General features: G+C 35.1%; 1 protein-coding gene across 10 annotated transcripts in view; it reads right to left on the bottom strand.

The window, feature by feature from the left end:
* The window catches only part of RYR3 (ryanodine receptor 3), a 290,814-nt gene that overhangs the window by 160,809 nt on the left and 110,721 nt on the right, over positions 1-19,284 (bottom strand). For 6 of the 10 annotated variants that reach the window (XM_087875404.1, XM_087875417.1, XM_087875406.1 and 3 more), the window contains exons 17-26: positions 16,075-16,208; positions 15,053-15,294; positions 13,873-14,065; positions 9,982-10,198; positions 9,701-9,805; positions 5,576-5,679; positions 4,086-4,169; positions 3,312-3,495; positions 2,375-2,522; positions 1,282-1,487 (exon numbers count right to left, since the gene is read on the bottom strand). In XM_087875404.1, coding sequence (XP_087731530.1) covers positions 1,282-1,487; positions 2,375-2,522; positions 3,312-3,495; positions 4,086-4,169; positions 5,576-5,679; positions 9,701-9,805; positions 9,982-10,198; positions 13,873-14,065; positions 15,053-15,294; positions 16,075-16,208 — 1,617 coding nt within the window. The remainder of the gene's footprint in view (positions 1-1,281; positions 1,488-2,374; positions 2,523-3,311; positions 3,496-4,085; positions 4,170-5,575; positions 5,680-9,700; positions 9,806-9,981; positions 10,199-13,872; positions 14,066-15,052; positions 15,295-16,074; positions 16,209-19,284) is intronic. The other 4 variants (XM_087875416.1, XM_060687459.2, XM_034417900.3 and 1 more) reach the window with 1 other exon arrangement.

Raw genomic sequence — 19,284 nt, 5'->3', positions numbered from 1 at the left:
TAAACAATAAACAAGGCAGCAAATTGTCTTCCAAGATTTTAGTAGAATTAACTTCAATTGACTTTTTACAGGAAGAAATACTGGATCTATTTTCTGCTGCACAGATATTATCCTTATAAGTCTTCACCCCTATTATTTACATATTTATCATAATCAACCATTTTCCCTGGAAATCAGCCTAGGTGTAATTATCCTAAACGTTCTTCACATCAATCTCTAATGAAACATTTTGGAAAATAAGTCAGTATCTGCAATATAGTGATGAAAATTCCAGCCCCAATTGCTGTTGTTACCTGATGGCTATTTGAATTATGTCAGTAAGTGGTTTTTTTTTTTAATGCTTAATTACACTTTCACATCAAATAGAATGCAAACCTATTTGTATTTAACTACTTTTTCATAATAGCCCCTCCCATCCCCCCTTCCCATCTATTGATTCTTTGGGTTTATGAGGGTCCTTATCAGTACTGGTTGGGAACATTACTTGGAACTATGTCAAGCAATTTAATTGTTATAAATTGTATTATAGATTAAATTATGGTTAAGTACTTGATTTACATTAGCAGTTGTCAGCCTACAAGGTAAACCAAGCTAAAAAAACCCAATATCATACAGATCTACATCTACTTTTACTATAACAGAATCTTGCTTGTCTGAATGTACCTCCCTCCTCCCTAACTTTACATTAATGTAAACTCTGAAGAGGCCTGAGGAATTTTCTCAAAATAGTTTCTTGGAACGAGATCAACCTGGGCTTGCCTTATAGTTTCCTTGTTAGTGGCTCTCCCTCCTGCCCTTCAATCCTTCTCTATGAAACTAACCCGTCACACTTTCTCATTGATTGATTCTGGCAGAATTTAGGTACACAAACACTTGTACATAAAGAATACTGGCAAGACTTCATGACATCATCTCATATTCCATCAATGAGCTGAGAATAATGGAGATCGAACAGGAAAAGGAGAACAACTGTAAAGATTTTGACAATTACTTTCACAAGGGAAAGGCAACCTAAATTCTTTTCCTTGCAACAGTGACTAGGGAAGGTGGGGGTAGGTAACTCTTATTTTGTACTGAATTATGGTATTTGCGTGACTTGTTCATCTATGAGAGGGCACTTTAACTCAAAACAAATTTTGCCTACTGGAGATTAAAGCTTTATATGCTTCATCTCGCAATGGACTGGATTTATTATGAATGCGTAATTGTGCCCATGACCTAAAACTCTATAAACTGACTTATGCTGTATAAACCCCGCCAATTATAATTAAACATACTAACTTTGGAGCCTTCAAATACAAATGCTTGGTCATCAGCTCCTAGTTCTATGTCAGGTTGGCAGCCTGGCCTTGCCCATCCAACACGCATATCCCCTCCAGTTACAGCTTCAAATTCAAAATACCACTTTCCAGTCTGAACTGCATAAGATTTCTCCACTCTGAAGAAACGTATCTTATCAATGCGCACTTTTTCCACTGTTTGATCAGCTGTGAAAAATACAATGTAAAAAATGTTATTATAACTGAACATATCAGAAAGGGCACTTGGGGGGGGGTGTTCACTCCCCAAAAAAGATGGAAGCTGCAACATTGTGATTAAACTCTCATCTTGACATTTTTGAACCCCAGTCCAGATGCTCTTACACACCAGGTTTTTGTACTCAGAAAAAAAAATGTTGAAGCAGCCAGAGAATAATTACTTACTTATCTTGTCAGAAATTATATTTGGTATGGAAATTATATAAACATATATGACACAGAAGCAAGAATGTGTGCATTGTAGAAATTAAAATTCGGAGTGAGGGTGTTTTAATATTCAAGTACATCTGCTCCTCTGAGAGAAGCAACATTTTCCAGAAAAGCAAAGCTTTTTCCCTTTAGCTATCCTTTCTTGAATTATGACACATAGCCTCTGCGCTTTCTTTTTTCTTCTCATTGTCTTTCCTTCTTCTCAAAGTAAAACAAACAAAGAAAGAAAACAATCTATATTGGGAAAGAAGATATGATAACACACAGTGAATAAGTCAAGAGAGGCTGTGAAATTGTAAACTTTCATTAACCACATAGAGAAAAATGCTGCATTCATTCCATGTGAAAATTATGTTCACATTTTGGCTTGGGGAAAGAAGACTACAGCAACCACCAAGGAGATTTTCTTTTTCTTATGACCCAAGTGTACTCCTCATTCACTGAGTGCTAACAGGAAGTTTAAAAGACATCAATTTGGGTAAATAAATTCTTCTCCTCATAGACTCAAACATTAACATACTGAAAAATCCTACAGAGTATTCTTGAAGGTTAAAGGAACAGAAAAACATGTTAGAAATAATTTAGTGCTTCCAAAAATACTAATAACAAAATATGTATTAACATACCTATTTCCTGATCTGGGGCCTCAATATTATATCCATATCCAGCAAAGGTCCGAACAGCCTCACGAAGACTATCCCGGTTTGATTTTTTAGTGCGTTCATCCAATAACACATAAGGAACCAGCCGAGGATTCCGTTTGTTTTTAAGATCCTAAAAAGAATAGGTGCAATAATATAGGGCTTTACAGCCCTTTCTAAGTGGTTTACAGAGTCAGTATATTGCCCCCAACAATTTGGGTCCTCATTTTACCCACCTTGGAAGGATTGAAGGCTGAGTCAACCTTGAGCCTGGTGAGATTTGAACTGCCAAATTGCAGTCAGCCGGCAGTAAACAGAAGTAGCCTGAAATACTGCACTCTAACCACTGTGCCACCATAACTCAGTATAACATTTAGTTATATAGAGCAATTTAGAACAGTACATTTTAATACCTAAATTTCTATTTTCTATTTTCTAGGAGTATAATTATTAAGGAGAAAGATACTCAGTTTTTGAACACGACTATCTTTCACTTTTCTTCTCCAAATGATTGCCCAGACATGCTCCAAAGAATCTCTTAATCCCAGAACAGATTGCACCCCTACATTGGAGTCCATTCTATGCACCAATGTGGAGTTTTTCCTCTATATACTATATCTGTTTCTTTTCCTTCTCGTAATCTACCCAGAGTCGTTTAGGAACTGGGCTGCACTAAATAAATAAAATTTATGCTCCAAAACACAGAAAGACTAAATGTGAAAATGCTTTTTTTAAAAAAATACAGGCCATCCTACTATACACAATAACACACACAACTCCAGGTTTTTCCAATAAGTACAGTAGTTGTCAAGAATTATTAATTAAGTAATAAACATATTACCCAATAATATTGCTTTAGATATGGTTCTTCCTTTATAATCACCCAATTTTTCTTTGAAATCTTTCTTATAGTAATTTTTACCTGTTGAATACCATAGGTCCAACCTTGTTTTATTCTTTCTTTTGCCCAAACATTATGTGCATTCTCTGCAAGTTTATCAACTAATATTTCTTGCGAAGGTAACAATTTAACTTCAGAAAGATCAAGAGGAGCTGGCTTGTACCCATTTGTCATCATGTAACTGTAAACCAGAAAAAATATGGACCTACATTTTAATTAATCAAAGAGCTGTTGAGAATATTCTGTGTATATCTATAATTTAGTAAATGTTTAGTCTACTTTAATTATTAATAGGAATTTTAAATCCAAATCAATCTGTTCTATCTTCTTTCATACTGAATTCATATATGATTCCTAAGAGAAGGAGACACTTTTGGTGTATAGTTACCATAGATCAATAATGATGCATCCCTCATATTCTTCCAAATAAGGACAAAAAACTCTTCAGAAAATGAGATTATGAATCCCTGTTTGCAAGTAAATAAACAAGTCCAATGTATATGGTGGGGTTGTGATTACGATTACTAATTTTTAAATTTTGAACACCTTTTATGGTTAAATAAAACCTATATCTTGGCCATTTTAACTGCCATGCATCAGCTGCAGACTTTAACTATTAAACAGCATTAACAATATGTCCCACTGCCTATTCTTATCCACAAGACACAGCATCACAAAATGTTTGCTTGTACCCAGAAACATACAGTTAATTACTGATTGTTCTATGTTTAATACTTTACATGAAAAACTTCACATAAAACAACTTGTGACAATCATTATTATAAATGAGCTTACTTTTTAGGAAGCTTGATTTTCTTAAGATCTTCTTCTGCACCTGGATTTACATGAACAACATGGCATCCAAGGGCCAAAAGAGTTCTATAAAAATAGAATCAATTGTAAAATGTAAGTATAGCATGCATTCTAAATATGCATCAGGATATTGCATCCTGGTTATTGGAATAAGGGCAAACATCTGTTGCAAGGGAATCTTTAGATTAGAAATTTTACTTTGCACGCAATAGTATTAACATGTTTGGGATGCCAAAAACTTTTCCATATTTTAGCAATGTATGCTGCACATGGTATGAATACAGCTAAGGCTAGTAATTTACCCTATGCCTTTTCTATCTTATTAAAAAGCATTATGACAAACACTTTTTGATCAAGTTATAATGGATAGTAGCAGTGGTGGGTTGCCCCTGGTTCGCACCGGTTCTATAGAACCGGTAGTAAAACCGGTGGGAGACTCCGCCCACCAATCCCAATGTCATCAAAATGCCTCTGCACTTGCGCGCGGCCCCATTATGAACCGATAGTAAAGGTAAGTAGAACCCACCCCTGGATAGTAGAAGTCAATATTAATGGATCTTGGTGATGACCACAGAATATGGAAGATTGTAATTTTGAATACGAGGAGTACATGTTCAAGATCATGAAATTATAATGGGAATGAAAGAAGAGATAGATATGTTGTCTCTCTGGCAAACTAGCAGGAAGGAGAAGAATGTAATATATCTGAAGGAAAATGATGTGATTTTGGAGTTGATGAATACTTGTAGGGAAGTGAATAAGCAGGTTTAATTGTGAATGAAATGGAAATATTTATCAGATAATATATTATTTTATGTAGAAAAAAATCTTAAGATCAGAAAAGGGTAAAAAATTAACAAAAATGAAATTTACCATTTCAAAAATTAAGAAAAAATCAATTGTTCTCTTGAACAATGCTAATGGGGTGTAAATATATTGATTATTTGTTAAGATTCCTTCAGGTTGTGGTCAATTCCATGGACATTCCATAGTGATTTCATGGACAACTCCATGCTGTGCTCTGGCAACAGTAGTTCACCATAGTACTTTTCCAGGATACTTTCAACTTTCCTGCCTAGCCTACAGCCCTGGTACTTCTTGGTAGTTTCTGGTATAAAAAATGAATAGTTGAGGGCCTGTCATGAGAAATAAATCTTCCTCCACTATTATCTTGTATGCAGGTGCCCTTCTGGTCCATTTCTTAAGTGCAATTTCCAAATCCTTTCCAATAAATCCAGATCAGTTGAAATCAGAAAGATGAATTTGTCAGGACTAACAAATTGCTATCAATGGCTAAGTCTGGAGACAGCTCATAAAAAGTAACTAAACAGAATGCTTTCTTAGGGAATTAAAGCTTACAGAATATAGTCCCATTGCCTCTTGAAAAAGCACCTTTGGGACAACCATGACCTGGATGACTGAGAATTTCCATAGACCTTACAGAATAGTTTTCTTTCTGTTTTGTGACTCACTTTAGAGTTTCTGTTGACATTTGCAGATTATAGTTCTTCTCTGTTTCAGGCAATTTTGAAAATTCCACCAGACAAGGATGCTGCCTTTTATTATCATCTCGTATCTACAACGTATGAAAGAGACTGTAAGTAACCTTAGAGCAACTTCTGCTCAACAAAAATAGACCCTTTTTTCCTGCAAATAAACCACAGTCATCCATTACAGTTTTCCTCAATCAAGTGTCTCTAAGACAGGATTATTATCCCATCATGTCAGCATGGCCACTGGAAAACTCATATAGAGTTTTATTCTATTTATTTATTCTACAAGTTATGAATAAATGTCCCATGTGTTGAAGCAAATTCTGACCTGCATTGCCCAGCTGTTGTTCAAAAAGTGATGTGCAGTTGGACATACCAGGAGAAATTTTACCTGCAGCAGAAAATTATACTTGCACATTCTTACCACAGATATTTTATGACTTATTCTATAGTCTAGATATAACTGATGTTTTGTAGAACTAAACTTCGATTCCTCATAATATTCTGCATTTCTTTTGACTTATAAAGTCATATAAAGTAACTTTAAGACAATTGGCTAAGTGTGAACCTTTGAAATCCTGTGAAGGAGCATCAATAAAATGGACACTTCAAGGGAGAAGATATTCATTCATTCATTCATTCATTCATTCATTCATTCATTCATTTATATTTAATTATTTATTTAATTATTTAACTAACTATTTAATTTATTTTATATGCTGCCTTGGGCAGATGATATGGGCTCAGCAAATAACTAGGCAGAACTGGCAGTGAGGGATGGTGATTTGTTAGAGATGGATATAGTGAACCCGATTTGGAGTGACGAAAATGAGGGGGGGGGGTTGAAAATTGAAAAATAATATTAGCATGCATTAGGAAAAGATCATGGAGAAAAATTTTCTACGTGGTCACTAGGAGTTGAAAATGACTTGATGGCACTTAATCAAATCAAGAAAAGAAGGCTACAACAAGAACAAAACCAAAATTTTGCCCAATTCATGGAAGGAGAACTTGTGTGACCTTGGCAAAAGTTTTGGATCTGAAGTTTCTTATCAGGCATCTTGGTTGCCAAGTAAACCTCTATTTATGGCTGTAACAATCCATAAGCCATAAACTGGACTTATTTATTATCCTGTCATTGTGGGTATTTTTCCTCCCCCGAATGTTTCAGCTATTAAAGCTCCAACTTTTTGTTTTGTAAAATATTCCTCAGGACTGCCAATAAGTAAACATGAGACTGCAAATCAGTAAATGTCATCTTGGAATGGAGATTATAGGTTTGCTTTAACTAAAAGCATGAAGCAGGGAAAATAAAAATGGTGTGAAGTTCCTCTGCCTCCAGAGAAGACACAAGATGCCTTTACTTTGAGCTTAGCTCATGGAGAATGCATCCATTCAGTTTTCATGTCAGTGTTATGCAATTCTCCTGATGTTTTAATTTTCCAAAACCTAGTCATTACTTCTGGAATTCTCAAGTAATCTCCCATATAGGACTATTGACCCTACTGAATATAACTCATGTGATTCCAGACCAGTGGTGGGATTCTGCCGGTTCTAGGCGGTTCGGCCGAACCGTTTGTTAAATTGCTGGCTTGCCCCGCCCCTCGCCCCGCCCCTCCACTATTTATTATTGCCAATAAATAGTGGTGGGCGAGGGGCGGGTGAGCCAGCAATTTAACAAACGGTTCGGTGTTTTTTTGTAATTTTATTGGCCCGCGGAGCTTCAGCATTAGCCCGTTGATTAGATGGCCTCCTGACTCTCAGCTGATTTGCTCTCAGCTGTTTTGCTCAGGGCTCTGCTGCTTGCTTGCAAAGAGTGCTGGAGCAGATTTTTTTCCCCCTAGCTATGCTGAAAATCGAAACTGAAAGTAAAGCAGGCTGTTGGCTTTGCTGTTGCTGCAATGTTGGAACATTAGGCAGGCAGATTTCTTTTCTTTTTCCTCACCAAAAAAGGTAGGTGCAAACAATGGGAAATTTAGGGCAAAAGAGGAGAGTTCAACATTTTAAAACACAAAAGAAAAAAAGCTCTATTTAACTAGGGAATTGTAATAATTGAGATACTATTAATTGTATATTGTGTTGAAAGCAGAAATTGTAAAGTTGTGGTTTGGAGGAATATATGGGGGAAATTATTTGGTTTATTATTATTGGTAAATATAATTAATTGATTTGTAGGATTGCATGGAAATAATTGGAATATTCATGTTCATATTGATTAATATACAAAAAAGATAGTTATATAACTAATTGATTTATATTAAAATGTTGAATTTATATTAAACAACTGTAATATTACATAATTAACCAATGTGAGGATGGATATAAAAATAGATGACAATGGGAAGGGGTATAATATAGAATAGAAGGGAAAAATTGAATTTGATTAAGATTAGAGATGAAGATGAAGGTTAATATTGTTTTTTTAAAAAAATAGATAAGGAAGAAATATGGCAAAAAGGAAATATAGAAATTGTAAATTTAATTGAAATGACTAAACACTTTTTAAATTTGTGAACCGGCCAAATACTCTGTTCAAAGAAAATAAATTGTATGTTTGTATATGTGTTTCTAATTATTACTATTTATTCATATTTGTTCTCTTTTATTCTTTAAAGTTTAACAATTCATTCTTTATCTTAATACCTTTATATTTGTTTGGGGTTGCCTTTCTTCCATTTCATCTTTTTTACTGTACAGCAATCTTTCTCCTCAAACCTACCGCCTCTCTCTTTTCTTTCCTTCTTACTTTCTTCCCCCCGCTTCTTCTCCTCCCTACTTCCTCTTCCTTTCTCCTTCTCATCCTCTCTTCCTCCCTCTCTTACCCTCACTCCTACTCTAATTTCCCTTCCCTTCCTTCTTCCCTTCTCTTACCTCTCTCTCCTTCTTTCTTCCATCTCTCTTCTCCTTCCTTCATCCCTCTCTATTGCTGTATCCTTTTGTGCATATGGATTACTCAGAGGGCTGAAAAAGTTATTTTTGATTGGTCCTCGCACTTTTGACCACTCCTCGAACTTATGACTGTCCTCACATTTTACGTTTTTCGCCCTATCTTGTCACCATGGTGAAGAAAAGTAGTGGTGAAATGACTGACACAGTTGTTAAGAATGCTGCAATGGGCATAAATGTGAGAAAGGTCATAAGTGCGAGGACCGGTCAAAAATGTGAGGACCAGTCAGAAATGACTTTTTTCAGCCCTCTGAATAGTCCCTATGTGCATATGGACTAGTCAGAAGGCTGAAAAAATTATTTTTGACCGGTCCTCGCACTTTTGACCAGTCCTTGAACTTATGACTGTCCTCACATTTTACGTTTTACGCCCTATCTTGTCACCATGGTGAAGAGAAGTAGTGGTGAAATGACTGACACGGTTGTTAAGAATGCCGCAATGGGCATAAATGTGAGGACGGTCATAAATGCGAGGACCAGTCAGAAATGACTTTTTTCAGCCTTCTGAGTAGTCCCTATGCACATAGCCACGCCCACCCAATCACATGACTTGCTAGCCATGCCCACCCAGTCACATGACCACCAAGTCACACCCCCATCTAAGCCATGCCCACAGAACTGGTTGTTAAAAAAATTGAATCCCACCACTGTTCCAGACCCATGTCCCAAAAAGTATGCAGACCTTGAAAACTGCACTTATGGCCTGTCTAGAAGTTACAGACTCTTGTTATTGTCTAACAATAAATTATGGTCTCATACTTCAAAGACTATTTGTATTACTATGTGAAGAAGTGAAAATATCTGCATTATCACAATTTTCCCTTAGTTATTTATTTACTACTACTTATTCTCCAGATTCATTGAAGGAAGCTCTGGAGCTAAGTACAAAGAAATCAGAATTGTCCTGTTTCAGAGAAAATCTATTACTATTTTAATTTTCTCTAAGCTGAATTCCTTTTTATATAACACCTTAGTTTTGCATTTGGAAAATGAATAATAATAATAAAAAAAATTCCCTGTGACACAATTCTTTTGTTTTCAACTTTGTAATTAAACAGTAAACTTCACTATTATTGTGTCAAGAGTATATCTGTTTCCTGTAATTGAATAAAGCTATGTAATGAGTGATTTTGTCACAAAGAATTCTTCATAATATACCTTGCCATAGGTCCAACCAAGTTCTATTTTATTCATTCCCCAGAGTTCATGAATATTTTCAGCAAGCTTGTCTCTAATCTTTTCAAGATGGAAAGGCAAAACAATCTATGAAGAAAATATGTAAATTTTTATCAAGATAAAATATTTCAGCAATGTCCTCCATGTTTTCCAATTGATGATCACATAATAAAATCTAAAAGTGGTTTATTACTAAATAAAGATATCCTGACAAATTAAATATTCAGTCATTATACGTGTTATGATATTTTAATTAAACTTACCTGGTTGGTATCAATTGGACGAGGAATAAAATTAGCCTGGGAAAGAAACTGAGTAGTACCAAGCAAATCTCTAATTCCTTCAGAATCCCTCTTATATTCTTTTACTGGTTCCAATTTCATTTTTTCTTTTGGAAGCAAAGCTTCATAGCAAGGTCCATAGCTGGTAGGAGGTAAAAACTTGAACTCTCCATGGCGGCCACCCATTAAGAAACGCACTCTAAAGAAATGGAAACATGATTTTTGACTGGCCAATAGTTTTCTTGACTAACCTTGAAAGATAACCTTCACTACATTTTCAGACATTCTCACTGTCTATCAAGGCTGATAACCTGAATAGAGATAAGGTAGAAGTGTATTCAAGATTAGGATTTCTTCTGCTTTGTATTTAAATATTCAATATGTTTCACCCATGATGAATTTAACTTAAAATATAATCTCAAGAATCATCCTCTGCATCTAAGGCCATGAAGAATTTTATTAACACATGAACCCCCTTCTCAGAATTTCATTCCACAGATCTGCTAAAGTATACTAAGCTCTGGAACAGCTTATATGATACGTGAATTAATTACTATGTAATGTGCCACACATTCTTTGTAAAAATAATAGTATATGTTGAAAAATAGTTAAAACATGTGGGGTACTTTCTTTGATTAAAGAAAGTAAAGACTTTAGTAATACTAAAATATACATCAGAATTACTGGTAGCTACTCAGAAAATTCTGTTGTTGTTTCTGATACGGTAAGCTTTTAAAAGAATATTATTTATAATGAGGTTTCCAGAAAATTAAAATATATTATGATTTTCATAATAAACTTCTTTATTCTGTTATTCATACACAATGTAAAAGACATAAAATAAATATATATTGAAACTAATATTATCTTGCAAACTATGAATTCATGAGAGAAGCACATGAAGATTACAAGGCACAATTATGCAAATATTTATAATAATGTTTAACGAAAAGTATCTCTTCACTACTAGAAATGACATAAATGATCAGAACACTCACTTCAACACATCTTATTAGGCTTGTTTGCTAACTGCCTGAGCAGATGTGAGGACATTTCTAGAGGATATTTCATGTCAAATATAGAATTTTTTTCCTGCAACACTACATTGAGTCTTAGATAGAGGAGCCCTCCAGCATCACTATTTAACACACCACCTGTTCAATTATAAAAGACAGAAGGCATTTATCTCCAAGATGTTGACTTTTCATGTCAACACATCTAGACTGTTATATTTTCTTTCAGCACGTGAGATTGATGTATTTGCTAGATTCTTTCACACTATTTTTCAGCACACAGCGCATTTATCTACGTAAACCTAAAGGCTTTCTGAGAAACACAAAACCTATACCTGTCCAACAATCACTGTAATTTTTATGTATGGTAAACAATATGTATAAATCAATAGAAAGCAAAATGCCACTGAAAAACCCAACTAATGACTGAATAGCAAAGGGGGCTGCCTTCAAATTCCCTGGAGATATCTTCCAAACTTCTTTTAGTATTCTGCCAATCTCCAGTATGGAGTCACATATTATCTGCCATAGTTAAACAGGTAGTTACAAGTTTAAGTTCTAATTTAATTAGCATATAATTTCTATTAATTTCAGCGACATAATTGCAAACCTATTTGCAATTTCTATTGAAAGTTTGAAATCATACATTAAAGGCCTGCTTCTTAGTTCAAGCTATGATTGGGTTTATTTTATTCAGTTTATTATTAGCAAAAAACAATAATAAAAGATTATATGGCATGTTGATGAGAAAAACATTAAGGCATATATTTTATATAATATAATATCAGATGCATGAACATATAAACTACAGAAGCTTATAAAGATATTACAGTAATCTTTAAGATGTCATTTTGCAGCAGCTTGGACAAAGCAACAACTATTTCTCTGGAGATCATAATAATATTCTTCCAGTAAAGGTTTTACAAATGCATTCGTTATGTTGGAAGTCAATTGCTTAAAATAACTCCTTAGTGAATATTCTTACCAGAGTAAATCTGATTTCAAAAATAATACTGGAAATTTCGGCCTGGAGGTTATTTCAGACAAATGACATTTTGTTGAGAAATGAGGTAGTTATTCACTAAGTTTAGTAATACAGAAATAAATTTTCCTTAAGAATATTTCTATCACAGAAAGTCATTGGCAGTCTATATAAACATTTAACCACCCTTCAAGCAAATGGGATGTTTGCTATCTAAATATATTAGGTGCAGGAATGGACATTAAATGGCTAGGTTTTAGGACTGGGCAATGATCTATATTTAAACAGAAAAATAAATTTGGTTTCAGGATACACATATTACACCTGTTACCAAACTATGGAAGTGTTTTGTGTGATTATATGATTGCTGCCATGCAATCCCAGGAAAAGGACAGTATCCTACCTGTTGCCAACAAGTATAACATGAATATTGTCCCAAAAGTGCTTTTTCAAAAGGCAGCTGGACTTTGTTTTTCCTTGACACACCTATGCACCCACCAAATTACCTTTTCCTCTTTGAATCCAGTTTATCCTAAACCTTATTCCTTCTCCAAAAATTTCCTTTTCAATTCAGTTTTTCTAAGGAGCAAAAAGTTTATTGTTTGCATTCTCTATCCAATGATGTAACAAACATGTCGGGTGAGAAACCAAGAGTTGGAGTAAAAAAAAAAAGTGTCTTAGACTACATGGCTATCTCTTTAAGAATCCAAATAGTTTGAAGAGAATAACAATAGCACTTAGACGTATAAACCACTTCACAGTGCTTTACAGCCTTCTCTAAGCGGTTTACAGAGTCAGCATATTGCCCCCAACAATCTGGATCCTCATTTTACCGACCTTGGAAGGATGGAAGGCTGAGTTAACCTTGAGCCTGGTGAAACTAGAACTGCTGAACTGCTGTCAGTCGGCAGTCAGCAGAAGTAGCCTGCAGTACTGCATTCTAACCACTGTGCCACCAGGGCTCTTAGAATGATATCTGGGCTGAGCAGGTTACCAAAGTTTACTTTTGTTAAAGCAAACTGTCCCTAAAACTACCAAAAATACTTGAAAATCCAAACTGGGCATTTTATGCTAGTGTAAGGCCACAGGAAGCTATATTAGAAAGTGTAAAGGATGGAAAATATTTTTAAAATGGAACCTCACCATTTGATGCTCTAAACTCCAGTCTGGCAAGTTTCAGGAAAAAAATAGGACTGGGGAACTTTAGCTCATCAGTTCTTATCAAAGTACAACTCTCAGCTTCCCTCACTATTGGGTAAATTAGAGGAGCTGCCATCCAGCAATATCTGGAAAACTATAGATTGTGTCATACCACCATAAAGAATGCCTAGAAACTGAATATAGCATGAAATAGAAAATAAAATAGGAACAAACAATCCAATATAGCTTTCAATTACTGTTATTATAGCATATTGCTGAATAATAGGGAACATTAAAGGGAATGTTGTTGTTTAAGGGAAGAATATAGGAAAGGTAAGATTAATAAATCATACACCATACCAGTGTATCATTGTTTGTTTAATCTTTGTATGTCAGATGAGAACATGACCTCTTGTCACCACTGCCAAAGAAAAATAGTATCATCTTCAAGCAGTTCTCCAGTGTTATATAAGAGAGAGTGAATAATTTCACATAGATCATGAAAAAACTCAACAGTTCATTATGAGTTCATTTAGTATAAGATTTGGGAGAATCCAAATCAAAAATAGGCAGTGTCAAAATTCTCTTTCATTCTCCATATTCTGATTTTTTTAAAAAAATCTGGATTTTCTGAGAATGTTTGACAACTGTAAACTACCTTAGAGTACATTAACCCTACTAAACAATATTCAATACACATGTTTGGGACTGTTGATATGAAAGCAGAATCTTCCTTACTTGACACCAGCTGAGAAGCTCACCACAGGGAAAAAAAGTCCATCAGTATTGAAGTTTTCAAACATTCCTTGCACTGGTTGTCCATTAATACGGAAAGAAATGCTGGGTGCCCCTAAATCCAAGCAACAGCTGACCACATCATCAGATGCTAATAAATGTTGATTCACGGATGCAACAGCCCTGGATATTCGACCTAATAAGCAGAAAATCATAGGGAAAAATGATCTAAGAAATACTGGGGAAGAACTGTGAAATTCCCATGATATTTAAAAAAATTGTTCACATTAAATAAATCGTTTTTGCAAATATATATATATATATATATATATATATATAAACTATTTTAAAAATACAGGTTCCAGGTATATTAGTAAAAAAAGAAGCAGACATCCTGCGAGCTCCAGAACGTAAAATTTTAAGTTCTGGAGCTTGCAGAATGTCTGCTTCTTTCTTTATACACGCACACACACACACACATTCATATATGTATATGTATATGTATATTACAGATCTGAATGCAATTATCTTTTCAATGGCATACTCCTAATTTTATAATGCCATTCTTGTCACACATAAATGAATATTTTAGAGAAAAAACAGAAATCATATGGTTGCAGGAGGATAATGTCTGCTATTGTTAAATGCAAATTTGCATGACATTCTTTTTAGTCATTGATGGAATTATTTTTGAATTCCATAGGCAGGCAACATCCAGTGCAAACTGCAAAGAAAACTCATTTTCGTCTTTCCATTATTTAATTGTCAATGCTATGAATTTCCAATGTTCTGTTCAATTTAACAAAACAAGAGTTTTCGGTGTGCAATCCCCAAGAATTTAAACTGGGTTTATGCATGATTGCTATTCATTGGATTCTAAGCGTAGCTCCTAAACAAAGCCAAACAAAATAGACATTATAGCTCCCAAATAAAACCAAACAAATAAATAAACAAATGAATAAGAGACACAAAACAAATTTAGATGGAGTATTAATTCTTTTTGCCCCCCCCCTTCAAGCATAATTCAGCTTTATAGATACTCAATTTTGAACACTGAATATTAAGGCAGAGAAAATTATTCTTTTAAGGAGACAAAAACATTCCTTAAAAAGAAAAGAAAACAATTCTACTTTGCAAACCTTCATATTATTTACCGCAGTTCACATTTTAAATCAGTTCTTACCAGACCACAGATGCAGTCCATCAAAGCCATAAGAGTACAGGTCATCACCAACACCATTTCCTCCCCATCCTTCCCCACCTCCAGGATAAGGCGCATAGCCTGATGTTGAGGCCCATCCAACCCGCAAATGTGTAGGTTCTGCTGTCAAAAATGGTTCCACTTGATCAATGATTAGTTCAAAGTACCATTTCTTATACTGGGCCGAGCCCTCAGCAATTCCAAGAAATATATTTGGCCTTATGCTAAAAAAGAAGAGAATGAAGAGCATATAAAACACACGGCAGTAAAAAATACACCATAATTTTGGGGCTCAGGAAGAGAGCTTTCTCTACTCTTGTCCCCACCCTATGGAATATTCTCCCCTCCAGGGTGAAGCCCCACTCTCTTGGTCTTTTAAAATTTGGCTCTGCCAACTCTCTTGGAGCTCGAAGAGTGGGATTCAACCCTGGAAATGGTTAGTGTCTGGAAGGTGTTCCCTCTGCATTTTAACTTATTCTATCTTTGTTTATTTTTAGTTAGCTCCCATTTTACTTATATATTTGATTATTATATAGTTTTTATACTTTAGTTATAAACTGCCCAGAGTCACTCTGAGAGTGAGATGGGCAGTCCCTAAATTTGATAAATAAATAAAAATATGCCTGTATACCTTGATATCATGCTAACCATAGTTAATATATCAACAGTAGTCTCAAACATTTTTTCAAACTATCTAATATATAAGGGTAAAGTCAATATACAAATTATCCTTCTAAAGAATAATTCATTGCTTCTAGGACATTCAGTTGTTCTGTGTTCAAGACTGTCTCCTATAACTCAATTTTACTGACAAGTCAAAGAGGGAATGTGATGCAATGCATAAGTAAAATCATAGAAAAAAATCACAGATCCAACAAAGCATATAACAGATAAAGAACCGCTGTGTATCCTCACACAGCGTATTAGTTGTGACTGATTTTTCTGCTCAATTCCTGTTACAGAGATGAAATATTTTAATAAACATAATTGATATATAATGATACCTTGTCACATCATTCACCAGCCGTGTTTGCAACAGCAGATCTCTTCGAGGAAGAAGATTGTCACATATTAAGTTCTGATTAGCACGCACTGCTACACCATTACAGAGACAAAGAGAGCACAGGACATCAAGAACCTAGAAAACATTCATAGAAGTGGGTCTTAGAACTATAGAGCATAATACAATGCTAGTTTCAAGGAGTTTTAATTTCACTTCTAAAGAAATCTACCTAGAAATCTAATACCGTTATTATGGTACATTGCACAGTCATTCAGATATTTGGCATTTTTGTCTACCTATTGAGTGTTTCCAAAGACCTGGGACAGGCATAACTATAACTATTCTTATTCTTATTATTCTTACACTTACTCTTATTCTAGAATGGAGCAAAAATAAAGGAATATTAATTAATGAAAATTTAAAAAAACTACAAAACTGACGTAGTACAGACTTTGGTAGTTCACTTCTAAAGAACAGAATTCCAAACAAGTATTTACAATAAATTAAACTAATTAAATTAGGTAAAATTAACCAATGTAGAACATGAAATTCAGAGAAGCCTATTATCAAAGCTAGTTCAGATGCCTCTGACCCTGTATGACATCAAACAAAAAAGTTTTAAGGCCCCCATTAAAACTAGAAAATCATCCATAAATCACAGAGTAAGGAGCTGATTCTAAAGCTGTAAGCCTAGAACCTGAAAGGCTCTCAATCTTAAATTTACTGTCAGAGTAGTGGACACAGCCAAAATGCCAAGGATGCCAAATAATGCATTTTGTGGGGATTCTCAACAATACCCCAAAAGCCAAAATTAAGTTTATATCATGGTATCTGGCCCTATACAGACTATGTGGTGCATAGACACATGAGAGAAAAAAGAGATTACAAAAATCCAGACTATAGTACTTGGAACCCAGATCAATGAAGCAAGAATAGGTGGGGAGGCCTTCCACTAAGATGTTGAAGTAATCAAGGCATGACACAATCAGAGCATGAATGAGAAGCTTTGCTGCATCAGGTGTCAAGAATTGGAAAATACATCAAATGCTCTACAGTTGAAAATGGCAGATCTTCACAGTAGCCGCAACGAATGACTGAAGGACAATTTATTATCCACCTGCAGGCACAAATTCCTGGCAACTGATATGGAGGCAATCTCATAGCCCTGGAGACAGATGGAATTTGTTTTTTGCAAAACACTAAGAGCTCTGTTTTGTCTGAGCTCAAGATAATGGGCAATCATCCAAGATGAAATTTGCTGTTTTTAAAAAAAACCCATTGGAATTCTGTGTCACTGAATCAAACTTGGAAGAATATCAGTACATTTGGGTATGATCAGAGTAAATGTGATATCAAAAACCAACTCTAGTATTAAGTCACTCTGAAGAAGGGTATAAAGCATAAAGGGAACATGACCCAGGAGTAAACCTTGAACTATACCAACTGTAAAGGGAAATTTACAATAACAAGAGTTTTTAAAGGAAACAGGAAAAGAAGGAAAAAAACAAAAAACAAAAACTAGAGGAAAATGCATCAGTAACCCCCAACAATTCAATAATCAGGATGAAAGTATTTGACGGTTAAGAATATTAAACATAACTGATTTTCTAAGAGGAGCAGCATAGTCAATAGATACTGTACATCATTCAACAATTCACAGAGAGCTGTCTCAGTGGCAGGACCAGATCAACATCCTTATTGAGTGGAACCACAAAGATTATGATGAGCAAGACAGGTCTCTAGTTAAGAGAGACCAACTTCAGGATTTTTAAAGAAAGGAGACATAGAGTGGGAGCTAGAATAGATGTGAGAGTCGAAGGGTTCTTTGTTTGGTTTTTTTGACCAGTGAATAATAAACAGTTCAGTCAATAATGTAAAATAAAATGGATGGAAGAAAGGAAAAATGAACAAAGGAAGGACGGAAAGGCATCCAGTGGGCAACTTGCCCAAGGAATAGATATGGCTTGAATATGCAGGGCTTAAACTGCTGAAAGGATGAGAACATGTCCTGCCCACAAGCCCTTTCACAAGCATTCACTGAAATGCTTGATGAGCAGTTTCTGCTTAAGAGATACTAAGGAAAGCTTTGGCTCTCATTTGTTTACCCAAACATTTGAGCACAGCTTGTCTAAAACAGCACTGTAGAAGAGATGCCAAAGTAGCAGAGTTGAGCCTTAAAGCTATTGCTTCAATTTATTCTCCAAACAAATAACCCTGTCAACATTTTTCTTTTCTTAAATATAAGCATATTTCTTCAGAAGTCTCCACTGCATTCCTCCAGATTCTGCTTCATCATTCAGACTGTTTCCATATTCACTTATCTGGGGACCAAGTCCTAGTGGCTTCATTGGGATTGAGTAAAATACACAGGATTATGCTGTCCATGTCCAATAATATGAACTTCTATATGTATGGCTAGTAGGGGCACAAAACCTTTTTAAAATTTATTTATACATGAGATGTTTGAAATCTTCAAATCCTTCTGCTTTTTAAGCTTGCTAAATAGCTTATTGGCATAGATGCTAATCGTATCCAAGATAATCAATGCTCTACTTATCTAAAATTTGAAAGATATGTGAAATGTTTTTAACATTCTTGACTATTTCCTGGAAAGTGGGATTTTTTTTTCTATAGGAACTTTACACATTCCAGAGGACTAAAGAATCTTCTCAGGTACATATTTAGGCATACACGTTGACTCCAAGCAGGGCACAACAATTGTGTACTGCCTTCTAGTAGTCAACATATAAAAACATCACAGGATATAAAAATAGACAAATTCTCCTCCTTGTGGGATGGAATGAGGAGCAAGTCATGTAAAACCTGATAAAATAAGAGCACAACATAATGTAACATCTATATACCGTATTTTTCGGAGTATAAGACACACCTTTTCCCCCCTAAAAGGGGGTGAAAATTTAGGTGCGTCTTATTCACTGAATGTAGCCCCACCCACCCACTGGCCTCCACCCTTTGGCCTCTGCCACGCAGCAGTTACCTCCTTGCAAGCAAAAAGCAAGAAAAAAACCAGCTCCTTTCAGCTTCAGCACAGACTAATTAGCACAAGTTGATTGGATCCGCCTCCTGACTTTCAGCTGATTTGCTCTCAGCTGTTTTGCACAGGGCTCTGCTGCTTGCTGCAAAGAGGTAAATTGCTGGAGCAGATTTGTTTTTTTCCTTGTGCTAATCAAGCTATGCTGAAAACGAAAAT

Source organism: Pantherophis guttatus, chromosome 1 (assembly GCF_059756535.1).
Source record: "Pantherophis guttatus breed Tessera chromosome 1, ASM5975653v1, whole genome shotgun sequence".
Classification (NCBI taxonomy): domain Eukaryota; kingdom Metazoa; phylum Chordata; class Lepidosauria; order Squamata; family Colubridae; genus Pantherophis; species Pantherophis guttatus.
This window is presented reverse-complemented; position numbering and strand designations above follow the sequence as displayed.